General features: G+C 43.4%; 1 protein-coding gene across 2 annotated transcripts in view; it reads right to left on the bottom strand.

The window, feature by feature from the left end:
* CRIM1 (cysteine rich transmembrane BMP regulator 1) overlaps positions 1–27,962 on the bottom strand; it is an 836,765-nt gene that overhangs the window by 146,653 nt on the left and 662,150 nt on the right. For both annotated transcript variants that reach the window (XM_088474447.1, XM_088474446.1), the window contains exon 8: positions 23,505–23,633. In XM_088474447.1, coding sequence (XP_088330573.1) covers positions 23,505–23,633 — 129 coding nt within the window. The remainder of the gene's footprint in view (positions 1–23,504; positions 23,634–27,962) is intronic.

Here is a 27,962-nt window from a genome sequence, read left to right as displayed (position 1 = left end):
TATTACACACCACTACATAAAAAAGAAACCACTTTAAGGAGTCTATTTATTAATAATCAGCACTAACAAACTGTATCAATGCTAATCGCAGCAATACAGCGTACAGTTGCGCTGTACATATTCATAATTGCTGTTACTTAAAGAGCCAACTAAGTTGCACTCTGGTTTATTGGAATCTAAATATAATACCGACAGTCAGGATGCCTCCTGTCAAAATACTGTCAGCGGCATCCCGATGGTCGGTATTCCTACAGTGTCAGGTAAGTTTACTAACCGTCCCCCCTACTCCCCCTAACCCTCCCTTCTTGTAGCCTAACCCTAACCCTCCCCACCCCGTACCCTAACCCTCCCCCTTCGTGCCTAACCCTAACCCTCCCCCTTCGTGCCTAACCCTAACCCCCCCGACCAGTGGTGCCTAACCCTCGACCCCAGGGGCTGCATCCCGGCTGCCGGTCTGCTAACTACATCCCGGTTATTCATATGAAACCAGCATTATTAAATCAAGCAGAGTTTCTGAGCTGCAAGAACCATTCAGTTGTCTGAACCAGCAGAGAAATGGTAACCCCTATAAGCAATCATGCCCCTCAACAGTTTAAAGAGCAGTCAAAACAAAAGAGCACCGTTCCCAGAATCCAAAACTCCGGCTACATCTTTCTAGGGATGGCCATCGGGGGACTAACCATCAATGGTCACCATCGATTATACCATTGTTGATTACCGTCGATGGCACAAAACCATCTATAGTGAACCCTCAATGGCCACCACTGCTGGGGGCACAGCAGACTGCGTACCAATCAGAATCGGGAATGGGGCTTAGCAGGCCCCGCTCTGTGCGACAAGGAAAAAAAAAATTCACAAATACAACGAGAACCATTGCATCTGCACCATCAATGGTAAACCATCGGTAGTTAACAATCGATGGTTAACTATAGATGGGCTATGGTCATCCCTTCATCTTTCCAACCATGGCCACACTCCCACAAAGCCATATCTACTTTTGGGGTCTGAAAATAGGGACTATGGTATGATATGTATTAGTGTTGTGTGAAATATACAAGAATAGTTGTATAAGATTGCATCACCAGGCACCATACAAGTAGGTGCCCGGCACTGCTGCTCTAGCCTCCCGTCCTGATCTCCGAGCAAAGTGTTGGCCTTTTCTGAGTATGTGTGGTCTGGCACATGCGCCGTCTCAAACCATTTCTTCACTCTGTTCTTTTGAGAGCAGAGTGGGAGCCTTAGAGGGGAATCTTACATTGCCTAGCCCGCCAATCCTCTAGGCCCCATAGTGGCCACTCCCCTGCACACGTGCACAGGGGCGTAGAGAGCCACGCGGGGCCCCGGTAAAGAGGGGGTGTGGCCTAATTTCAGAAGGCGTGGCCACGCCCCCTTGAAAAAAAATAGTGTTTTGCAGTGCCGCGAAGCGCTGTGAGCCCCTCAGCCCGGCGCAAAGCCAGTGGGGGGCGCGATCAGTGTGATCGCTCCCCCCTTCAGGCATAGGAGATTGCTGTGGCTGCTACTTAGCAGTCGCAAGCAATCTCCCGCTGCAGCCCAGCACACAGCGTGTGCTGGGCTGCTGCAGAGGGAGGGAGGGAGGAAGTGAGGGGGGGCGGCGCCAGACCCGGGCCCCCGCCGGGCCCCTATGGAAGCCCGGGCCCGGGTAAACTGTACCCGCTCCCCCCCCTCTCGGCGCCCCTGCACGTGCGGTGAGGTCAATGGCTGGGGAGGCACACATGGAGATAGGTCTGAGTGCTGGGAGCCTGTCTCACCCCCTGATCACTGTAACTCTCTCCTCACTACACTAAGCTTCAGTGTCCATTGATTCTACTACCTGCATCACTGTCTTCTCTTGCTTCTGCTGACTGCCCCAGCTCTGCAAGCAGTGTTTGACTATATAGAAGTGAGTCTGAGCTGTTGCTGCCTCATCTCTCGTCTCCCTGCAGTCCCAGGGAGCTCCACATAGCTGGTGAGTGTTAACTATAAAAATGATTACAATAAACAAAGAAGATGATATATAAGTTATAAATATCTTCTCTCTATTATTCTAATCATTTTTAAATCAAATCTCAGGAATATGACAGAGAAGGTTTTGCCTCCACTGACTGCACGTCCCTGACTCAATGTAGTTCCGCCACTTGTAATACTCTCAGCTTTTTAGATCTACAATCTAAGCTGAAGCTAGGAATAAACAAAGTCCAACAATCATTTAGCATTTGTAAGAATCAATTTTTTAGTTTGTTCTGGGCTGAGTCAAATCCATAGCATTCAACCAACCACAATTTGATTTCCCTGTGAAATCAACTGCTCAAGACAGAATGTTACAGATGACAGGGCTAACAAATAAAGAAAGTACAGGTTATATAATCTAAGCTCTAATGTAAGCTACATTATTTAAATCTTTTACTACTATGGCCCCTATTTACTACTAGTGTTATAATTTCACCTAAATTCACATTGCAAATTTGGGAATTATCACGAGAATGTATCAACATTCTCCAGCGGGGCAGAGCTTACGTGAAAGCTCTGTCCCTGTAAATCCTCAGCGCACAGCTGACCAGGGTCACAGAGCAGGAGCCCCGACGACCAGCTGACCATAGGAGAGAGCTCACCGATCAGCGGACCCCCGGCTGCAGGTAAGTGTTTGAGGTTTTTTTCTTAACTATTTTTTTTTTGCAGTGATCAGCTTCTGTTCTATTTAGACCAAAGCTGATCACAGGGGGCCAGCTCCCGACTCTGCTCTGCCTGTCGGAGTGGAGAGCAGGAGTGAGGGAACCGGGGGGGAACCCTGGTTAACACCATCTCCAGATGACGTGGTTATACCAGGGCTCCCACTCTGTCATTTTTCACAAGTCTTAGTAAATTTCAAGCAGATCGCATTTCCTATTACAAGTATGGGCAATGCGATCTGCTTGCTAAAGAAATGAGAATTAAAGGGCTTGGGGGCCTATTCATCAACACTAAATTAATGTTTTTAAGGACATTTTCCTTGAATAACGTTATTTTGGTATTCATGAACAGACTTAGGGGCCTATTCATCAACGCTAAAATAACGTTTTTAAGGACATTTTCCTTAAATAACATTATTTTGGTATTCATGAACAGACTTAGGGGCCTATTCATCAACACTAAAATAACGTTTTTAAGGACATTTTCCTTAAATAACGTTATTTTGGTATTCACGAACAGACTTAACACAGGAGATATCACAGATATCTCCTTGCTAAGTTCCCCTGCGTTAATTTCCACACTCCCCATACATTAGTATGGGGATGTGGAAATTGTGGTATTCATCAAATTCCGAAAATTATAAATTTTCGAAATTTGATGCAGTTACTATTCGCCACTGTGAGGTGGCGAATAGCAGAATCCACTTACCTGTATCAGCGTGTGCAGGTCCCCCGACGAGTCCCTCCGGCGCTCTGCTCCGTCCTCAGGCTCCGGAGGCTGGTCTGTCATGTGTGCTCCCCAGCAGAGCACAAGAGAGTTTAGAAAAAGAAAAAAAAAAATTTTTTTTTCTAATCTGTCATGTGGTCTGCTGGGAAACCAAATGACAGACCAGCAGGACGGAGCCGGAGGCTGCTGCGCGGACAGGTAAGTCGGGGGGCGGGAAGGTGAGCGGAGGGGGGAGGGGGGGTCCGAAACTTAACGCATCTGTAGGCAGTGCTGCGCATGCGCTGGTTTTACAGATGTAACAGCGCATGCGCAGCACTGTTTCCAGATGCGATAAGTTAGTGTAGGCAGGGAAAAGTATCTATTTCCCGAAAAGCTGTCATCGCAAAAATGACAGCTTTTCGGAATAGATACTTATGGAGAGGTGGAATGATGAATTCCACCTATAATTAGCTAGAACTCCATGAGAGTTCTAAAGCTAATTATCTCCATTGAATTTTTACGCTTAATGAATAGGCCCCTTGGAGTAGTTTTTAACAAAAACTGCTCCAAAAGCCTTTTAATACATTTCAGTGAAACTAAAATAATGTGAAAAAGGTGTGAAAACACCTGTTTTCACATTATTTTAGTATAAAAAAAGAAAAAAGATTGATAAATTGAACCCGTAGTGTGATATTTTCGACTAAAATCGCATTGCGAATTTAGGAAATATCACTTTGATGTACTAACATCCGCATGCAGGGACAGAGCTGGCGATAAAGCCCTGTCCCTGCGAATCCCTTCCGCACACTTCTCAGAAAAATAAATAAACAGCAGATCACTTTTTATTCTGTGTCTTACTGTACATACGAGAACAGCTTGCACATTCAGGTAGTCAGGTTTCCCCTGCAGATTACATGCTATATTATGGCCATGTTAGTAGATGATGATAGTGATATTGCTACATTTCAGACAGAACTTCAGGCCTCTGCATCATGACCATATGTATAGCTAACAAATGGAAATATTTTCTATGATATGATTTTTCTTTCTTTAACCTTGAAGCATTATTGACAATGAAGCCTGTGCATAATTCTGTGAGTATTTTTCTCCTGCCATAAAGCTTTGTTATAGTGTGAGCTTTTTTTTTTAAGTGATCTCTGTGAATTGTATTATCCTGAGAAAACCAAAGAGTGTCGCTGCTGGCTGCCTGCAAGCAAATATGTTTGCTTGCTCTGACTGCAGGATAAACTGGAGCTTCCATGCAACAGCACATAACAGGGGCACAAATTGTCTAGGGAGCACTTCATTCGCAGCTCCATATTAAACAAAAATAAAGCAAGCTTTTAAAATGCATTCTAGAAAATCTATTTAAACGCTTAGAGATGTCCCTTGTGCCCTGGGCACATTTAGATCTCGTGAAAGGTGTTCTGTGATCTACTTGAAGAATAAATGCCCACAATGATTACTGTGACATTTGCAAATATTTCTTTGTTTACCAAAACATAACTCTAGGGAAATTTTGACAATATAATATACAGAATTAGCAATATAAGCTAACACTTTCTGTTGTCAACCCTAGCTCTACCCAATCTCCATTACAGCCCTGTTACTATAGCAGCCCACTGCCATCCTGATGCCATGTTCTAGGGGTAGGGTAGTTACATTGCTGGTGTTGATAGACCCTGGTACCAGGGTTCTGGCAATGTGTCCAGCACAGTGATAAATTAATTTATGTGTATTTTAATTTTTTGTTTTCATGCTGTTTGATGAACTTACAGATGTGCCCTCATACATCTAGCCTCAATACGCCATGTATTGCGACTTGCCTGGTGTGAGCGAGCGCCAGGGCCCGCATTTCTGTGCTATTGTCGGGCATCATTTTTTGCAGAAAATATGTCTAAGTCGCAATGCGATATGACTAGGATGCACCCGCAGACTGTGCTGATTACTCTGATATGTGATACTTGTATATCTATGTGTACCTGAGTTTTTATATGAACCACAACATGACTTGGAATGAATAAAGCTGCTGCCGAACATTCTGCAACTTCGTATACAGATTCAGAGCCTCAGGTGCACACAGATATAAAGTCTTGCATATGAAATTAATCAGCAGTCTCCTGGTGCGTCCTAGTTACATCACATTGCTCCTTAGGATGCATTTTAGCAAAGAAAAAGGTGCAAAAGAGGCATCCAGTGCTAGCAGTCTCACAAGATCTGGCGCGCCGAGAGGGGCTGTTTAGCGCAACTGCAACAAAGATAAAGGACACATCGGTATAGTAATTTATTTGAAATATTTAAAATGTGTGAGTACAACATACCTCCCAACTGTCCCGATTTCAGTGGGACAGTCCTGTTTTTCTAGGACTGTCCTGCTGTCCCACCCGTGGGCCGCAGTATCCCGCGGTGGGAGGGAAGTTGGGGAGAGCAACAGCAGCGGGTGTGCAGAAGGTGAACAGATGCCGTGAGCATGCGCAAAGCATCTGTTCTCCTGTGTAGGGAGAGCCTGGGTGCTGCCCAGCATCTCGGAGAGTGCTAGGCACGCCCGCTATAATGAAAGAAACGGGAGTTGCAGCGAGGCTCTGTCCCATTTCTGAGAAGCCACGCCCCATCTAGTGAAGCTCCTCCCCCTTTTCGGACGCGTGAAGTCTCCCTCTTCGAGCAGTAGAAAACTTGGGAGGTATGGTACAATATGGTCAGGGATGTCGAGGTGTGGGGTTCCCAGACCTGTCTGAGGGTCTAGTCTTGTCAAGGAGGCAAAACCAGGCCTCCAAGTTGCCATAGAGGTATCCCTTTAGCAGTGTAAAGATTTTGTAGAGGACCCTAGTATTCACAACGGGGCATGGTCAAGCCAGATATCTTGGCGATGTTGAGTTGAACTGGGAGACAGAGCTGGGCTGCATCCTCTGTTCTATCTGTATCCCGGCGGGCGACGCTTCATGGACATGGTTCATCACCTCCCCGCTCCTATGGCAGGCTGGGAATGAGATGCGGTGACGTCATGAGGTGACGTCTGGTCTGTATCTTTACAGCGGTGCGCAGAGGAGCAAAACAGAGGCAGAACTGGTGGCTGTTGCTGCGCTGTACACATAGGGACACAGACAGGAGTGCAAGCCCAGCTCTTACCTCCCCTGTTGGCTCCTGCTCTCATACCCGTTGCAGGTCCTGCTCACTCTATTCTGATTGTGGGAGGTGGTGGAGCACACAGCAGCCCATAGGCATCCCTGAGGGTCTATCATCAGTAACAGTAAGTGGAGACACTGGTGGAAGGGGAGTATACTTATACGTTTCAGTTTGGTAATCTGAGGTTAAAGGGGCGGGGTTTGGTAGACAATGAGGGGCGGGGTGCTGCTGTGGTGTTATTAGAGAAATAGGGGTGTGGGTCTGAGTGCTGCTGCGGTGTAGAATTAATAGAACTTATCAAGTTAGTAAAATAGAAAACAATGGTGGGGTAAGATGCGGTAGGGGTGTGTTTGGTCAGGTCAGGGATCACTGGGGCTGCTCGGCTGTGAAATTAAATAGACTACATATAAAGTGGGGGTCAGCAGTGTCTGGGGCATAAAGTGGGGATCAGTCACATTACAATAGGTTGGTTGGAGAGACAGGGGAGATGACTCTGGAGAGCCATAGGAAGATTGTGCTGAAGAGACGCAGGGGAGAGACGCTGGGGGGGTGGCAGTGAAGAGAAGTAGGGGGGATGGTACTGTAGAGATGCAGAAGGTTGACACTGGAAAGATGTAGAAGGATGGTGTCTCCAGGATATGTGACCGGGGAAGTTCACATGTTGCCCTGCCCCAAATATTGTATTACTATGAATTATCTGGTTGAACCTCTGTTGTATGAAAATAACGTATTATTCCTATGCAAACAGCTGGCTTCCGTAGCACGTGGTCTCCTATATGCATACTGAATACCGGCTCAAGACGCTGTCTGCCTATGGAGCATACATTTCTTCAGAGGTCCCCCGTTGCAGAGAAACTAACATATAGGTAAGAAAGCAAAGGGAGTACATAGGGGTTGCAAAAATCAAAACATGGGGCACCCAAGTGACAAAGACTTGGGGAACCCATAAAAAACCTTAGAGGGGTGGCTGAAAACTAAGAGTGACACTGATGACAAACAATTTATTTATTTTCAAGTGACAAAACATTGTAGTTTCAGCTGATGGCAGGAGTGCTAAAAAAAAGATTCAAATATGTATTCCCCACTCTCATAGCTCCTAAAACTTCTGGGAGCCTAAGTGGGACAGCATTTATTTGTCTGGGCATTATTTGCAATGGGAGGAGGGGAATAGATTTGGACCATAACTTTTAATAAAAAGGGGAGGCAGATATTGGGTAAGGGATTTAATTATGGAGTTGTTTGCTTGTGTGTGTGTGTGTGTGTGTGTGTGTGTGTGTGTGTGTGTGTGTGTCGGCGGGGGACAAATCTAGTGCATTATTTTTAATGAGGGAATTGTGTTTGTTGGGCAGGAGGGCAAATCTGGAGTTTGATTTTAAATGAGGGAGAAGGGGGGATTAAATTTGAGGTATAGCTTTTAATAAGATGTGTGGGGGGTCATATCTGGAGCATGAATTTTAAAAATGGGGTTTGTGTCCGAGAACTCTGGTGTCTGATTTTAAACAAAGGGGGGTTAGATCTGGCATATCATTTTTAATGAACGAGGGGAGGCAGTCAAATTTGGAGGTTTATTTACTAATCGTTCTAAAACCCTGCACTTTAGATTGTGTTAAAGGTCAAAATTAAAAAGGGCAATGCTCTTACACTAGCCATGTTTTGCTAGTAATATCATTCCCCTTTTATAATCCAGTCATAAATACAATCAGAAGCACTGGGTGTTAGTTCTTAGTAAATAAACCCCTTGGTGTTTGATTTAAATATGGGTAAATTGTCTTTCTTAATTGCACTCCATAAAATCGAAATTGTGAGGGGGGGGGACATATGTATATCATGTGGACTGCTAAATAAGCAGATATTGTGCCGTGGCACTAATGAGGTCATGCGTGGGCTGGACACAACCTTTCTAATGACTTGCCACTTCTCTCTGGTGGATGACAGACCCCTCTGGGACATAACCATGGTCCTATGTGGGCCCCTATGATTGCATTCCCTGGTGGGCCTTTCATGCCACCGTCTGACACTGCATGCATTCATCTTAAATGTTACTGCTCATGTTTACAGTGCATGGCTCTGAGAATACAGAGTCAAATCAAATTTACTAAAAAAGCTCTATATGTTATATATTATCGTGCAAAAGTATATGTTACTCTTGTTTATGCGCTAACGAGTCATAATTAAAAAATATTTAAAAAAAAAAACTCTTGTGGACAACTGGCTAAACTTTGGTATTTTTGAAAATTTCTTATCTATACTACATAGACACTGTCTGTAAACAAATCAGATGTTTGAACATTGGGCCTGATTCAGAGCCGTTCGCTATTTGCGGTCGTTCGTTCAAAAACAAGGGGTGGCTATTCAAATGATCCGTTCGCAAATTGCAGTCTGTTCACACCTCTAAGTCTGAACGAGCGAGCAAAACATACGCTTGTTTTTTTGTTAAAAACGCCCCCTGGCCGCTCGCACCATACGTCATGTCCGCTATTTATTAGATTAATCGAGTACATCGACCAGCGTATGAACTGCTCGCTATTCTTGTGGTTGGTTTTTGCTACCACAATCTTGCGAGCAGTTCTGGCTATAAAATAACCCAGTGACGTGGTCAATGACGCTGATGTATTAATTATGCACACCCATAAAACGCCCGTTTTGACCTTTAAGCACGCCTGCGTTCGGATCTCCACTCCCCATTTTCAAGCACCTTCCCCTGTTACCACCCACATACGCCTCATTCTGTCACTCAAAATAGCAGGCATTCGCTATATTGCGAGCACATGAATTTCGGCCGCACTGACTGGTTCGCGCATGCGTATAACGATCCGTACGCATGCGCAGATGTGCGAACATCGCTCGGAACGAGCGTACTGCCGCTAGCGAGTGGCTCTGAATGAGGGCCATTGTTTCATGTAAAAATGCATTTCATTCATATCACCATTTGTATTATTCTACGGTACTGTATATAGTATATAGTAGGAGCTTTTCATTAAAATTATTGAATCTTTATACCTATTATACAGTGCAGTCACTCAGCTCTGGAAAATATCAAAGTTTATCGGAAGAGACTATAGGGAAGAGGGTAGGTACAAGTACAGATTACTGGGCCCATATACCTTGCTGTTGCTCTGATGGGCTATATGTGGGTTGCCATCCCATCTAGTCCCTTAAACATTACAGATTGTTCTACTTCCGTGATAAGGTAAGTCAGACCCACACAAACCACTGCTGCAGCTTTGACCAATCATGTTGCTTTCATCAAAATGTTCTTAATAAAGGTAATTTATAAACTGCAGAGTAAATACATTACTCATATGTCTGCTTTTGTCTCAATTACACTCATTCTTAGAATTAATTGCAGTCATGAATGAAGCCAGAGCAAGACAAATTATTGAGACTGTTGAAATTGATGAATGGGATGGCCCTAAAGTGGATGTAGTTTGGGCTTTTGATTCAATTCTGAAACAGGAGGTAGATTATGTGTGGCTGCGCACACATAGCGGATCATCGTGGGGGGTAAACCTAGTTCATGTTTTGTTTGCATCTCCATGGGGTGCAAGCAAAAACAGGCTAGACTTTCCCTATCTAGATCACCAGCAAAATACAGTATTAAAGGGGTATTCAATATGAAACGTTAACCTCGCCAGCGAGGTTTTGCCAGCGAAAAAGTATCGCGCGCGCGCTCCCGCTTATCCCCGTATTCAATTTGAAATCGTCGAAAGCGGGACCCGGCGATACTTGGATCGACGAAAAAAAACTTGAACTTTCAGGAATTAATTGTAGGAGCCCCCTAAAGATGTCCAGACCTCGGGGATCACTTTGGGTACCCCCGTTTTTGCCTGCAGAAGAAAGTCGGGGTTTTTAAATAGCCGTGCAGGTGTTTTTTTTTACGACATTGAAGAAGTGATGCAGAAGAGCACTTAGGTTTTTCTTTTCGTTTTTTTAAGTGGTCTCATCAAATTTGGGGTACATGAAAATGGGTACTAGCATATTTTTAAGTCCCTAAAGGTAATTTTTAAAAATTCTGCAAAAATGCACCTGCCGCTACTTTGCGCATTGAAAAAAACACCCGCCCCATACTTGGGGACCCCACCAGAAATAATTTTGTTACTTTGGTTTTTTTTTTACCTAATTTTTTTTTTTAAACCAAAATTTTTTTTACATTTTTTTAAGGGTGTCTCGATTTTTTTTAGGACATTTTTTTTGTAACATTTCCTTTTAAGGGGACATTCCCAAAACTACAGGCTATTTTTTATAAGCCTAGACCCCCAAACCCCTATTCTGCATTTTTTTTCACTTGCTATAGTGCTTAGAAAAATTATCCGTTTTTTAAAAAATTACCCTTGACCCCATTTAAGGAAAAAAACGAGAATTTTCGGGAAATATGCCTGGGACCCCCTTAAAGATGTTCAGACATGGGGGATCACTATGGGTAACCCCGTTTTTGCCTGCAAAAGAAAGTCGGGTTTTTAAATAGCTTTGCAAGGTGTTTTTTCCTGCCGCGGCTATTAGAAACCCTGACTTTCTTCAGGAGTTAAAAAGGGGGTACCCATAGTGATCCCCCATGTCTAGACATCTTTAGGGGGGTCCCTAGAATATTTCACGAAAATTCCCGTTTTAGTTAACCTGTAAAAAAAATTTGTAAAAATGTAGAAAAAAAATGACATAAGGTCCCCCCCCAAAAGCCAAACCAGCACCAGGCTTGCCAGCCAGTGGTGGTTTCTAAAAATATGGGGAACAAAATGTGTAGGGTTCCACCGTATTTTAGAAACCAACACCAGGCTGCAGGGACTAGTGCTGGTTTTAAATATAGGGGGCAAAAACGACGTGGGGTACCCCCTATATTTAAGACCAGCACCAGACCCAACCGACCGGGGTGTAATGCCACAGCCCGGAGACCCAATCACCAGGGCTCCAGGTCCAAAGCTTTACACCCCAAGTCGGTCAGCGCAAGCCGGTGATCTCGGGGGAGTCGGGGACCCCCCAAAAAAGGGTCGCCCCCTCTCCCGAGCACCACAGGCTTACGCTGAAGCCTGGGGCTCTTCCCCATACCCCTTGCTTGGTGGGTATGGAGGTAATAGGAAGGCCAAATAATGTAACACTATTGTACTTTACAGTGGAACTACAAGTGCCAGCATGCCTGACATTTTGCACTTGTGGAACTACAAGTGCCAGCAGACATGCGGCACCTGTAATTTCACTGTAAAATAAATAGTTAAAAAAAGACAAAACACACACACCGTGCCCAGTATAAGTTTATTACATACACCTACCCATTCACACATACTTACCTATACCAGAAGTTTCTGTCCCCTTCTCCAGTAGAGATCCTTAAAACTTGGCCCTGTAAGGAAGATTTCATACTCACCTACATCCAGCGCTGGTCTCCGCAGTAATCCAGAGGATTTAAAAAAAAAAAAAAACGCATTTAGCCAATCCACGCAGCACAGCTATCTGTATGTGTGTTGTCACACATACAGATAGCTCCCGAATGGCAGCTACCGGCACTTCACAGGGTATTGCAGTACAATAGTGTTACATTATTTGGCCCCCCTATTACCCCCATACCCACCAAGCAAGGGGTATGGGGAAGAGCCCCAGGCTTCAGCGTAAGCCTGTGGTGCTCGGGAGAGGGGGGACCCTTTTTTGGGGGGGTCCCCGACTCCCCCGAGATCACCGGCTTGCGCTGACTGACTTGGGGTGTAATGCTTTGGACCTGGAGCCCCGGTGATTGGGTCTCCGGGCAGTGGCACTACACCCTGGTCGGTTGGGTCTGGTGCTGGTCTTAAATATAGGGGGCACCCCACATCATTTTTGCACCCTATATTTAAAACCAGCACTAGTCCCTGCAGCCTGGTGTTGGTTTCTAAAATACGGTGGTACCCTACACATTTTGTTCCCCATATTTTTAGAAACCACCACTGGCTGGCAAGCCTGGGGCTGGTTTGGCTTTTGGGGGGGGACCTTATGTCATTTTTTTTCTAAATTTTTACAAATTTTTTTTACAGGTTAATAAAAACGGGAATTTTTGGGAAATATTCTAGGGACCCCCCTAATGATGTCTAGACATGGAGGATCACTATGGGTACCCCCATTTTTAACTCCTGAAGGAAGTCGGGGTTTCTAATAGCCGCTGCAAGTGCATAAATGCGACTTTGAAGAAAGTGGTGCAGAAGAGCATTTAGATTTTTTTTGGGGCGAAAAATAACTATGCCCAGCAAATTTGGGGTACTTGAAAATGGGGGTCAGCATATTTTAAAGTTGCTAAAGAGACTTGAAAAAATCATGAAAAGCCCACTTGCGCAAGGAGCTGCAATGAAAAAAACACCTGGGGCATACTTGGGGACCCCCCCAGAGTCAAGTTCGCAATTTTTTTACTTTGTTCCCCAACATTTTTTTTTTGTGGCCCCCAAATTCAAAGTGCTTTTTTTGGGGTGTCCCGATTTATTTATTTTTTGACACAGATCGTTTCAAGGGGTCATTCTGAAGGGTGCAGGCTATTTTTTTTAAGCCTGCACCCCTAAACTCCAATTCTGCACTTTTTTTCGCCACCTATTCAGTAGTGAAAAGTTATCCCTGTTTTTTTTCAAAGACTTTTCGAACCTGCGAAAAGTCTTTGAAATTGAATACAATGTAAAAGCAAAACCTGCGTTAATGACGTCATAGGTGCGAAAACATCGCAAAAACTGAGTTTTCGCTCCCATATTGAATACCCCTCTTAGAGTGGAAGCTATTTTCATAGATTAAATAGCAAGTTATTAGAACATTGCTAATCTGCTTTTCTCTAAACTGGAACATGTGTGTGAAGGAATGCAAATCAATACCAATTATGTTTTCTCTTAGCAACGGCAACATGTAAAGCAGGCGGCTACACTATTCATGCTAATTATTTGGTACAGTCAACCCTTTAATGGCTCACTTGTAGCCAGTTTACATTTTTTTGCCAAAGAGTTGATAAAGTTCACACAATTTTATTCATTTAAGTGTTATTAAGTTCTGGCACTCATTCATTAAGTTCTGGCACTCTATAAATATTTCCCACAAAAATGGGTAGCTTCTAAAATGTTATTTAAAAAAAAAAAAGGAATAAAGGTCGACTTTAATAGATTTTCATTGATTTTAAATTGATCCAAATCGATGTTGTGTTTCTGGGGCTAACAGACACTTTTTGATTTGTATTTTTTGAGTGTCAGTAAATGTGTGATTTAGCCCCAGAAGCACAACATAGATTTAGATAAATATTTAGAGTAAAGCGTACATATATGACAGAAATAACGGCATATCTAATCCACTGTACATGTAGAGTACGCTAAAGAAAAAATGGAGGTAGCCCTGGATCTAAATCAAAACAATGTAGGGAGAAAGGGGATAGGAGCCTCAGCTCTTATGGACCATATCCAAGGGTAGAGAGTCATACACATCACTACCCATCTGTGGCATTATGTAACTGGGGTAGAGCAGTGGGAAGTTGAATCAGTTTCCTGAGCACACATAAGGGTCTCGTACCAAAGTGTACCTCAGCAACATTTCCAAAGATGCCCTGAAAGCGGGGAAGGGAGGACGTCAATCAAGCTCTCCTAAGTCCCAAAGAAACGCTGAGTGAACCTCTCTTTTTGCATGAGGGCCAATTCATTCTAAAGACATGGAAGAGATTCTCTAAAAAGAGCGAATGGGGGAGTGGTCTGTATCCACAGCTGTAGCCTGTAGATACACTTTTTGGATGCTGCCAATACAGCTGATAACAATTTCTTTGCCATCTTAGCCACCCACATACCAAAGATTAAAAAATGTCCCACTTGGTAAAGAGGGGGTTCGTTAACCAAAGTTTGATTAACCAAACCCCACACATGGAAACAAAATTGTCATAACACAGGACATGCCCAATGACAGTGTACCAAGTCCGCCCTGGGAGACACACACATAGGACTAAAATGTCAAATTTAAAAGCCAGGGCATTGCCCTCTTTTTTGTTTATATCACATCTAATGTTTGAGCTATGGTGAGCTATATCCAGTGTAACTGACAGCAAACCTGCTCCAAAACATCTCAATTAAGGGGAAATGTATCAAGACTTCTAAAGAGTGGAGAAGAGGACAAGTGGAGAAGTTGCCCATAGCAACAATCAGCGTCTACCTATTATTTTATAGAATGTACTTGATAAATGTCATCTGGATGTTGATTGGTTGCTATGGGAAACATCTCCACTAGTCTACTCTTGGCTTGATACTGTACATCTCCCCATTCATTTATTATTGCAGTTATTTAACTGGTAAATTAAGAATTCAATGTTTTAGAAACACCTTGCACAAGAGTTACTGGTAATGTATTCAGCAGAGATAAGTGAAATAGTAAAGTGAGTGGAATGTTTAGGAGAAGAATATGTTATGTCGAATAAAAAAGGTTATATTGGAGGGACTAACACAGGGCACCAGGGACGGACTGACCTTGGAGATGTCTAGGTAGGCCCCATGACATCACAAGGCCACCTTATGACTGAATTTCTGTAAATTTTTACTTACTTATCTATTTATACAACTAGGAAGCAGTTGGCACATAGAAAACGGCATAGGTGGGATATAATTTGAAAGTAAGTGCGGGGGCCCCCTCTGATTCCTATACTAAGATATATGTCTGGTTTTATGAATATATGTATACATCAGATATTCATGTTATTTGTCTGTATATTTTGTATTCTCTATGTTTGATTACTCTATGTATATAGTTTAACAATTTTTGTACCCGACAATGTACACTGTACAGTATGCTGATACTTGTTTCAATCTGTCAATAAAGTATATTTAACAAAAGACAAGAAAAAAGAAATGGCATAGGCGGATAAGTACACTGTATGTACAGGACTTTCTTCGGGCTGCACCCACTCTATGGCATGCCTTACCACGCACAATAACATTTTCCTCTAGTCTCCTATCCTTCCAGCATTACCCGAAAACTCACCTTTTCAGGCAAGCTTGCACCTCTTCAGGCAATGGGCGGTTCAGATTCCAGAACCGCCCACATAGCCTTTATAGCTTCCATATCTAATTACATCCCCTTTCACAGTCCACACATAACCTCACACACTGTCTTTCTTTCACTTCCTCCTGACATTTGGCCGACATTCCTGTGTGACTGGATCATGCAGCCCACCAAGAAACTGTGCATTCTGGCTGGACCAAAATGCAATATATAGCACCTATCCTTGTGTATCAATGTCTAATTCCCTATAGATTGTAAGCTTGCGAGCAGGGCCTTCCTACCTATATATCTGTTTGTTATTACCCAGTTTTGTTCAATTAATGTTTACAATTGTAAAGCGCAACGGAATATGTTGCCCTATATAAGAAACTGTTAATAAATAAAATAAATATGTGCGTGCAGATCAACCTGACCAGCTCTAGACCCTACCCCTTCCCGCTGTAACTGCAGCTTCCATCTTCTCTGTCTGCCCCTCTATGTCAGCAGCCTTCGACTTCTCTGCTGTCTGACAGTAAGACATGCGGGTTGTGCACCTGCTGATATGTTCACATTACTTCATGTATGCAGACAGCAAGAGGGAAAAAAAGAAGCAACATACAGCTTTCGATGAAAAATTGAAGTGTGCGTGTGGGGGGAGGTAGGTTATTAATTTAATGTTTTGTTAAAAGTGGGTGTGTATTCATTTAATGGCAGGTGGGGACCATGTTGGGGGTAATGGTGGAAGCCACTCATTTAATTTTGGGGTGATTGTAGGAGCTAGTTGGGAAGTCATTTATTAAATTAGATTACTATTACTTATGGATAATATTTTTGGGGGGGATGGAGATTTCTACATAATGTTAGTGAAGAACTGTCTCATACAATCAGGACTTTGGAGTGAAGTTTTGAGGGTGAAAAGCGCTATTGCTAACAAAACACTGTGGTTTTTCCAAAGACAGGGCTATTTATCACTTCATCCTATACATTAAAGGGGAAGATTATTTAGTCATACTTTATCACTCATTTCAAACTCTCACATTACCCTCCTAAACTACTGCTTGGTTTACCATCAGTTGTCAGGGGCAAACACAGGATTTCCAGAGGGGGGGTTTCAAAATGCTTGATATTAGCGCAGATATGGCCAGTCCGTGAAAAGGGCATAATTAGCTCCTAACCAGCTGTAATATGCAACATACAAAGTGTATTGTGTGTCATAATTCCAACATATACAGGACCAATGATCACAGTGAGCCATTAGAAGCAGCAGTAGGGCGATCCTCACTGGCGTAACTACCATAGGTGCTGTGGGTGCGGTTGTTATGGGGCCCACCTCCGGGGGCCGGCCCTCCCCCTGCACCTAAGGTGCCAGGCCAGTCGTGGTCGCGTCCTTCTTCAAGAGCAGTGAGATGGGCTGCACAGGGCAGACACATATGCCCTCCCGGTTGGATCCTCACAGTCTGATACAGGGAGGAGGCGTGGCCGTGATCTGGAGATGTCCCAGCAGGCTCAGCATGGCTCCTCCCAGCATCAGTCAGGGAGGAGAGATGAAGCCGACTGGGAGAGGAGATGTGTCTGCCCTGCGCAGCACACTGCTGAAGGGGGGCGCAACCATGGACTAGATGTAAGTCGTGTAGGGGGTAGGGGGAGTTTGGGGGGGAGGGGGGCTATTGACTTAGGGGGGACCATGAAATTGTTGCTATGGGGCCACCCTAAGTCTAGTTACGCTCCTGGCCATCCTGTCTGAGCTAAATGTTTTAAATCCAGATATGGGAGCAAGTCCAGGAGAGCAGCAGAAGAACCTAGCACTGCTCTGGACATATATGTACATATTGGTCTACTTATGCACTGGATAACAGTATTAATAATTAACACAATAGATGGTCTATAGCAGTGCAACCCTCACAGTGCATGTTTTCCAGATCTCCTAGTTGGTACAGAAGTATATTCATTACTGGCTGACACATGTTAACAGATCCACAGATCTTGTTAATGATTTCATTTGTGATACTGAGGAGAACATGCAGCACTAATAAAATTGCATTATATACTAATTCCATTGTAGCCATGGTGTGGGCTGGGGAGGGGGTTTCCAGGCAACTGAAACCCCCCATGCGCTTGCCTATGGTTATGGATTCCTTTTATCATGAGAGTGAGGAACATATGTATTACATTACATTTTTAGGTGTTTATGTCTATTACCACATTGGTCAAAGTATAGAACAAAGTCATATTTATAATGGGTGCTGCGTGTGTGGTGCACACAGACTCCTGGGTCCAAGGTGGCACAGAACATCCTGAACCACTGTACCCTGTTGCCAGCAAGTGGGTTTCCCCTCCTATGCTGCATCGTCTTCCCAGTGACAGCTTCGAAAAGATGGAGCCATACAGTGAAATAAAAGACTCTGGCATTGTGGTGTCTTGTACACATACGCTATCCTTCTGAATATCACTGGGAAGATGGCGTCATGTAGGAGCTGGCACCTGATTGTTGGAGCGGTAGGTTGCAAAGTAGTTTGTGTGGGGGGGGAGAGGGTTGTACTGTGTGGCATAATGTGTAGTGCAGGCCCTGTAATGTGCTATACTATGAACTGGGGGCACTGTGTGGCAAAATGTGAATTAGAGAACTATAATGTTGCATAATGTGAACTGGGGCACTACAGTGTGGCATAGTATGAACTGGGAACATTGTGTGGCATAATGTAAACTAGGGTACTACTACAGTATTTAACGCACTACCTTGGGGGGCATCAAATTAACTAGGGCACTACTATGAAACATAAAACTAAAATGAACAACTGCTCCAGAGAGAGGTGTCTCGCTAGAAGCATTTGATGGCCCCTTCAAAATGTTGCTATTGGATCCACAAATTTTTAGTTATACCACTGATACTGGCATTTGCACTGCCGCCCATAGGCATGTCACAAATCTGAGCTTGCACTGTCTTTTATAGTTTCATATTCAGCTCGGTGGAAAGACCAGTCTGCTCTGTGCTGTACAGATACATAGCGCTTGAGCGCAATGCGACTCGGTAGCACAAGTGTCTTTTAGTGCAACTTTTCCCTTAAAATGCATCTTATTCGCAAAGCGAATAGGAACCACAAGCAGCTTCTGCTGAATAAAATGATATGCGGCATGCCAATATTCTATGTGCAACTGCGGTTATATCTGCGTGCAATATTACCTTACAGGGTCAGTGGCTGTGACACTGTAACGTAGCATTTCGCATGCAGATACAGCCGCAGTTGCACACAGAATATAGGTGCTGCACATCATTTTACTCAGCAGAAGCTGCTTGTGTGTCCTATTTGCATCGCTTTCACAAAAGACGCTTTTTAAGGGAAAAAAATTGCACGAAAAATGCTCGGTGCTACCGAGTCGCATAACGGCATGGTGTGACTACAAGGGCTGTTTAACGGGCAAGGAGGCTAGATGTATGTGGAGTGGACACATGTGTATATACCTTTTCCCATATAACACTTCAGTGAATCCTATTATCTGGTACATATCTCACGTATTTCAATCCTGCTGTAGATTTTGGGGTCAATCCAATTAGCCACGAGGAGTGCGAGTTGCTGTTGCAATGGTGTTAAAACGCCAGCAACGGACTGGCACCTCACACCCTTCGTGGCCCGCTCTGAGCCTGAATTTGCGGAATTGTCAGGCTGCTGTAAATTGCAGCCATTGCCGTGATGACTCGTGCCGGCAAGATCATCGCGGCTAATAGGATCGACCCCTTTAAATGCAAATGTATAAAGAGTACATAATAATAATAATAACAATAATAATAATTAGAACAACATGCCAATTGTGATAATTTACAAATAGATGACGCAATGGATACAAGTACACTGCTCTTCTTAATCAGTGGTGTCAAACCACCAAGCACTTTTCCAAAACAACGTGTGCAATAACACAGAAGAAGCATCGTATCTCAGCTGTGTTATTATACTTCAAAATAACAAAACTGAACAGAGGTTACACTTCTCCCATCATCAGACGCCCTGAAAGAAGCTCAGATGTGAGCCTTCTGTTTCATTTCGATATGTGCATTTTGTCTGTTTTCTCAGCATTGTATTGTGTGCATATCAATTCCTCCCTCTGCACGGCGTGTTATACAATGCTTTTTCCTGGCCCTGCACTGTCTCCTGATAGTAACACATACAGTGCATCAGGAAAGTATTCACAGCGCTTCACTTTTTCCACATTTTTGTTATGTTACAGCCTTAATCCAAAATGGAATAAATTCATTTTTCTCCTCAAAATTCTACACACAATACCCCTTAATGACAACGTGTAAAAAGTTTTAAAATTTTTGCAAATTTAATAAAAAAGAAAACTAAGAAATCACATATACTTAAGTATTCTCAGCCTTTGCTCAACACTTTGTTGATGCACGTTTGACAGCAATTACAGCCTCAAGTCTTTTTGAATATGATGCCACAAGCTTGGCACACCTATCTTTGGGCAGTTTTGCCCACTCCTCTTTGCAGCACCTCTCAAGCTTCATCAGGTTGGATGAGAAGCTTCGGTGCACAGCCATTTTCATATCTCTCCAGAGATGTTCAATCGGATTCAAGTCTGGGCTCTGGCTGGGTCACTCAAGGACATTCACAGTTGTCCTGAAGCCACTCCTTTGATATCTTGGCTGTATGTTTAGGGTCGTTGTCCTGCTGAAAGATGAACCGTCGCCCCAGTCTGAGGTCAAGAGCGCTCTGGAGCATGTTTTCATCCAGGATGTCTCTGTACATTGCTGCATTCATCCTTCCCTCTATCCTGACTAGTATCCCAGTTCCTGCCGCTGAAAAACATCCCTACAGCATGATGCTGCCACCACCATGCTTCACCGTAGGGATGGATTTGCCTGGTGATGAGCGGTTCCTGGTTCCTCCAAACATAACACACCTGGCATTGACGCCAAAGAGTTCAATCTTTGTCTCATCAGAACAGAGAAATTTGTTTCTCATGGTCTGAGAGTCATTCAGGTGCATTTTGGCAAACTCCAGGCGGGCTGTCATGTGCTTTTTACTAAGGAGTGGCTTCCGTCTGGCCACTCTACCATACAGGCCTGATTGGTGGTTTGCTGCAGAGATGGTTGTCCTTCTGGAAGGTTCTCCTCTCTCCACAGAGGAATGCTGTAGCTCTGACCGAGTGACCATCAGGTTCTTGGTCACCTCCCTGACTAGGGCCCTTCTCCCACGATCGCTCAGTTTAGACGGCCGGCCAACTCTAGGAAGAGTCCTGGTGGTTCCGAACTTCTTGCATCTACGGATGATGGAGGCCACTGTGCTCATTGGGACCTTCAAAGCAGCAGATAATTTTCTGTACCCCAGATTTGTGCCTCGAGACAATGATGTCTCGGAGGTCTACAGACAATTCCTTGGACTTCATGCTTGGTTTGTGCTCTGACATGCACTGTCAAGTGTGGGACCTTATATAGACAGGTGTATGCCTTTCAAAATCATGTCCAAACAACAGAATTTACCACAGGTAGACTCCAATTAAGCTATAGGAACATCTCAAGAATGATCAGTGGAAGCAGGATGCACCTGAGCTCAATTTTGAGCTTCATGGCAAAGGCTGTGAATACTTATGTACATGTGATTTCGCAAAAAAATGTTTTACACGTTGTCAAAAATGAATTTATTCCATTTTGGAATAAGGCTGTAACATAACAAAATGTGGAAAAAGTGAAGCGCTGTGAATACTTTCTGGATGCACTGTACATGCATATCCCAACTTGTTACATGTGCCAAATAGTAAGATATAAGTAACAAGTCACCTCAGTTCTTTGCCACCATAAATGAATAAGGAATTGTCTTATTTCAACATCTCAATTTTATTTAATTATTTCTACATTTAAAAATGCATTTACAAAAATGTACCTATTATAGAGGGGTTTGGTATGCGATCCCGGCGCTGATAATGCCGGCTGTTAGAATCCCGGCAGTGCAATCCTAACGGTGGTAATCCCGATGCATGCTGGTAAGTATTCTAACCCTTCCCCTAGCCCACCTTTCCCACAGTCTAACCCTAACCGCCACCTCCCCCCCCGGAGCCTGACCGTAACTCTCCCGCAACCTAACCCTAACCGCCCTCTCCCCCGCAGCCTGACCCTAACTCTCCCCCTGGTGCTTAATCCTAAACCTAATACTCACCGTCAGAATTGCAGCTGTCGGGATTCTGGAGCCGGGATTCTGACCACCGACACTGTGTGCGCCGGGATGGTGACTACATCTCTACTGTCAATGAAATGCTGTGACAAATGTATCGGGACACATTCAGGTCCCAATCAGATGCGACTAATGCCGGGTACACACTAGACAATGTCTAATGTAAATGTGTTTACCCAGCGATGGCAGATGCGACAGCATGATATATCAGGCGGTCCATACACTCTACACAATATATTGTTCCCCCGCCATATCCAGAAGCATGGTGTCAGCCGCCGGATCTTCAGAATGGCCCGCAGGAAGATCTGAAGATACAACGAACAAGGCATGGGAGCGCGCATTCGTGCATACACACTGGATGATGAGGGCGATTTGTAGTTCCGATTCCTATTGTCTAGCATGTACCCAGCTTACGAGGTGTAATTATTAAAGCAAAACTCCTGCTAAAACTGCAGCTGTTTATTTGTTTTTCTGTTTACCCCCCTTACAGTGGTGCACAATCCTTTGCTCTAACAGCTGTGTCCCAATAGCCATCGACATCTTCAGATGGTGTGCCCGATGCTCAGCCTCACGCTGCTGTGAATGCTTTTGCCATTGTCACATCTGTCACTTTATGCTAATACTGTTATCAGCCCTTCCCTGGTGTACAGCCGTGCGTCTGACTGTGCAAGGCCTGAGGCGACCACTTTGAGCATCCTCAGACACTAATACAGATTGGTGCATCTTTAGACACCACCATCGGTTGCACCATCACTGCCAATCACTGCTGATCAGGCAGCCCAGCAGTATCCCAAGTGCGGTACCTGCAGAGAGGAGGGGAAATGTAAATGAACAGCCCTCTGCCCCCTACTGTATACATGGTGGCTGCAGAGAGGATTAGCAGTTTCTGAGCGGCTTTGGGAAGATATTAGCCACTTACGTAGTTAAGGACAAAACAGGAGAAGATTTTGAAAGTGCATTAAAATGTCCCTTTGATACTAAATATAAATACAAAATAAATAAATAAATAGAATACTTTACCTCCAGTATACAGAATAATTCCTAAGTATAATTAAGTGTAATTGACTGTTTATTCATTGTATTGCTTACTTCAGTCCACTGTAGCATGCCCTTCCCCATCCTAATACAACATAGGATAAGAGATAGAGTATAGTGTCATGCCATACGGTAATACACAGCACCTGAGTTGTTAGTTAAAACTCATATTCAGCAACATCTGGAGAGCTAAAGATGGTTTATTTCTGTATCTATATTAATGCAGCACAAGACTAGTAGAAAATACACAGGTTTTATAACACTGCTAATACACCTCTGTACTTGGCCACGATAGGGCCAAAGATACAATAAATGTAAATATATAATAATGACCAGACACCAGTATATAAGGTTGCTGCAGAACCTTTGGAATTGTTTATTCATTAAGCACAGGTCATCATATTTAACCAATAGCTGAATTGCAAAAGAAAGGTAGTTGGCAGGTAGGACCTAATGTACATGGCACAGACAGTGAATCCTCCCATGTTACCACCAGATGGTGCCTGTAAGATGACAGAATAGGCAAAGTCTTCCTAGGAGGAAGTTATGTACATGTATATATATGTATGGTGATTCATTCAAAAGATCAGACCTGAAAATCGTAATCCCTACAAACCTAGATTCCTAATATGGACAAGTGGAAAACGTCCCCCTATCAACTGTGCCAAGACAAGATGTTATATAGTAGAAAAGGCCAAATGTACTTGTGCTCCGGTATATGTGCTTCTAAGGGCCATTCACAGTAGAGTGGCCAAGTCCCCTGTGGTTCAATGGGCATTGAATAGATTCCAATAATACACTAAAAGTAGGCGTTTTCTGCATAAAAGGACACCCCATAAAGAATGAAGGGAAATCACTCACTTGTTTTGCAGTGACACGTGCGGCAGCCGTTCTGGTCTAATCGGTATCCATAGCTGCAGTCTTTGTCACTCAGAGTGCAGTTCATCAGCAGATCACATGTTGGTGGAGCCATAGTGAGGTATGTAGGTTCTGCATAAAACGGAAGAGATGGAGAATATACATTACATGTTGTGCAAACTCAAATTCATGTTTAATAAGATCAAGATATTTATAGTCTGATGACAATTTACAGTTTTATAAATATACTGTACATCTAATTGCAAATGGCTTGTACATCAAACTGTACGATAAGTTTCATAAGAATAATGTTTATTTTTTTTTTAAATGTAAGCATACCGTAACACCACTATTGCTTAGTACAATACACCCTATACCTAAATAATAAATATATATATGATTAACTGATTACCTAATGGGCCCTATTTTAACACTACTAAATAAATAATCTATTTACCCTTCCATAATACTGATCAATTTTAAATTATTTTACAGGTAAATTATAATAATGGCTTCAAGTACACATTTCTATTAAACAGCGTCCTTCTATCTCCACAGAAACAGAAGAACAGAAGCAAATACCGCAGGTATAGTCCAAAGTTGCATTATAGCCTAGTTGGAGCTGTAGCACCACTATAGGTGTTTTCAGGGGATACCTGCAATTATGAAATATACCCTGAATGTACTATGAAGGGACCACAGAAGATATCTCCATATCTGCCACGGTTCATCAATTTCTGATAGCAGCGGCTACCCCCATAGGCTTCTATCAGATTTACCAAGCTCTGGAGTTTGCAACCATCACAGCTAAGGCCACTTGTAAGATGGCATTAGTCGCTGTAGCTTGTGCAGAGCCGTAACTAGACTTTTTGGTGCCCTGTGCCAGAAAGAGCATTGGTGCCCACCTCATTTTTCAAAGGGTCATAATGCACCCAAATAGGGGAATTACCTCATGGGGAAGGGCCAGGGAAGAGATAGGGGAGGCCAGGAGATGCTGGGGATAAAATAAGAGGAAGCTACAAGTGAGAATGATAATAAATAGAAATTTTACAGGCCCAAACAGCGCCCCCTGATCTGTGGTGCCCTGTGTGATGGTACCGGCCGCAATACCCTTGCTACGGCCCTGAGCCTATGGGATACAGTTTGCAAAAATGACCAAGAGAGGGTTTCTCCGGATCCCTCCCTTGCGATGGGCGCAGCACATGCGTGATCAGCAGAACGCGCATGAACAGCTGCGCACAGGAGTCCCGATGGAGGAGTGAAGTGACCATAATGCGATCACTTCACTCCAAACACATCGCAAGGACGCCTGTCCCTGCGTGTGAGTTTTGATACATTTGGGGGTGAAAACGTAATCTCTTATGCCTTGAACAGCGGCGATGAGAAATTACAATTATTGGGTCTATAACCTGATAATTGATAAATTTGCCCCAAAATAAGTAACCACTGATTTAGTGATATGTTTTAGTAAATCATTTAAAAATTGAAAAGGCATGGATCCCCTAAAAATAGCAGAACAGTAAAAAGAGAATTATTTCTTCAGGTGAACAGAGCAGATTATACTTTAATGGAAGGTTGTAACCTCTTTTCAGAAATAGCAATCTGGAATTCAAGGCTGAAGTCTGTGCACAAGTGGATGATTGTGACAATGGTTCGTTGAATGTGCTCTGAAATACACATTTTGGCTCTGTTAACCACTCAGCTGCCACTGTTGAATAATGTTTTTTTTTATTTTATTTTTTTAATCAATCTCTTTTTGTTACTGCTGCTGTTGTATTGTAACTGTTCAGACTGTCATTAAAAATGCTTTAAATGTTTAATATAAGAGGAAAAAAAATAAGAGCTGAAACATAAAACTGGTATTATACTAAAATGTGACTAAAGTATTTTAATCGCAGAAAAATGAAGCTGTAAACAATGAGTGGAAATGTAAGAGGAAACAAGGGCCCTCATTCAGAGCCGCTCGTAAGCGGCCGCTCGATCGTTGTGACCGATGTTCGCTCATCTGCGCATGCGTACGGATTGTAATACGCCTGCGCGAACCAGTCAGTGCGGCCGAAAATCGTTTGTTCGCTATATAGCGAATGCCTGCTACTTTGAGTGACAGGAGGAGGCGTATGTGGGTGGTAACAGGGGAAGGTGCTTGAAAACAGGGAGTGGAGATCAGAACGCAGGCGTGCTTAAAGGTCAAAACGGGCGTGTAACGGGAGTGCATAATTAAAAAAGCAGCGTCATTGACCACGTCACCTGGTTGTTTTATAGTCAGAACTGCTCGTAATATAGCGGTAGGAAAAACCAACCACAAGAATAGCGAGCAGTTCATATGCTGTTCGATGTACTCGATTAATCTAATAAATAGCGGACATGACGTATGGTGCGAGCGGCCAGGGGGCGTATTTTACAAAATTACAACCGCAAGTTTTGCTCGCTCGTTCAGACTTAGAGGCGTGAACAGACCGCAAAGAGCGAATGGTTCATTTGAATAGCCACCCCTTGTTTTGGAACGAACGACCGCAAATAACGACTTTCTGTTACAGAATTTAAATTCATTTATGTGGGAATGCAGAGTCTAGGGATGTGCAGGCTCGGATAGGTTCGAGTTTGCACGTGGAGTTCGGATTTTTCCCTCCAAAAAAACGGAACTCAGAACGAGGCAAAACGTCATCTTACATGGACGAACATCATCATTCCTGGACAAAAGACCAGGAATGATGATGTTCGTCCATGTAAGATGACGTTTTGCCTCGTTCTGAGTTCCGTTTTTTTGGAGGGAAAAATCCGAACTCCACGTGCAAACTCGAACCTATCCGAGCCTGCACATCCCTAGAATGCACCATAACTTACCAGGATGAATTTTGATTTTGATATAACTTGCAGGACCAATGAAGTGTTGCCTATAGGTGGCAAACATAACAGTGTATATACAGTGTTCTTACTCCCTGACAAAGCAAGATCAGCCGAATTCACATTCTTTTCTATGTTTTAAATCACATAATAGTTTAGTAATATTTAGTAATTGCACCCAGGGATCCTTTTATCTATTTCCTTTTATATTATTTCTATATTTTAAGGGTCCAGTGTGCAGTGTGGTCTTAGGAACCCTCCTAAATTACCGGTATCCCTAACTTTGATACTCAATTTGTCTTTTTTTTTATTACCTGGGGCTCCATTCAGTGCTTCCCAGTACAGTGATGGTACTCTCAGGATGTGGAAGGTGGTTGCTGATTTTACCTCCCATTCCCACAGAGGTAACGGCTCTGCATTGACCAGACTGAAGCTAGTTTTCCATACAGCATCTCCTGCTCTCCCTGTAACAGTGGGAACCATCCAGGGCAGTAACTAGGGTGGTGCCACCTGTACCATGGCACAGAGCACCGCAGGGCAGGGGGCGCTGTTGGGGCCTGTCAATTTTCCTGTTTATTATCATTCTCACCTGTAGCTTCCTCTTCTTTTGTCCCCAGCATCTTCGGGCCTCCCCTAACTCTTCTCTGACCCTTCCCCATGAGGTCATGGCCCTTTTTCAGGTGCACTTCTTATGGCTCTATTTAAAAAATGCAGGAGGGTGGGGGGGGGAATTGCAATTCTCTCTCTGGCACAGGGCACCAAAAAGTCTAGGGCCCCATGGTACACAATAACACTTAATAATTCTATCAATATTTTTGGTTGGTTAAATGTACGAGCCCATACATCTTACCTTATAGGGAAAGGTTTTCACAATTGTTGAATAAAACACTAAAAGGAATGTCTTCCACAGAAATAACGATTGATACCTGGTCTAATTATCAGTAATTCTGAGTAAGTGCTGATTTCACCTGACAAGCTTAGACATGGATGAGCGGTTATAGCAACCTCCACATGTCAGCAATCTGGTTTTCTTTCAGCAAATGGACAGCATCTCCCAGCTTTCATGTATCGTCTGTATTTTCAGTGCTTTATACAGCTGTTCAACACTGTGCCCAATTATATCATTTATATATACGATTGCCTGCCTGGGGCTGAATTCTGCTGTCCATTGTGTGCCACCCTGTGGTATAGCTGATGACCATAATTTATTATGACGGAGCATAAATGAGTGTCCAAGGGGCGCAGTGTAGCTAAGACACACCACAGATGGGATCTGCAATATCCCTACCCTTAGTTGTTTATAACATGAGACAAAAATAAATAGTACAGTTATTTAAGGTTTTATTAAGAATGCTCATCTATATGTATGACATTACTAATATTTACTATATAGTATGTGTATGTACAGATTTTAGACACATATATACTTCTACTGTATATTATATTTAAAAATGAACCCGGCATTGCCTTATGCTGTACATTGCTTATCAGTGCTGGAGGAACAAATGCTTGGGATCATATGTACATGATATTTTTACCAAACAGCAGTAACTATTTACTTTATTTTGGTTTTGTGTATGGACAGGTCTCTTACCTGCTTGTGTCTATGTTCTGTCC

This window comes from Taudactylus pleione, unplaced genomic scaffold, assembly GCF_031769625.1.
Source record: "Taudactylus pleione unplaced genomic scaffold, aTauple2 ptg000154l, whole genome shotgun sequence".
Taxonomy (NCBI): domain Eukaryota; kingdom Metazoa; phylum Chordata; class Amphibia; order Anura; family Myobatrachidae; genus Taudactylus; species Taudactylus pleione.
The sequence above is the reverse complement of the archived record's forward strand: the minus strand, read 5'-3'. Positions and strand labels throughout refer to the sequence as shown.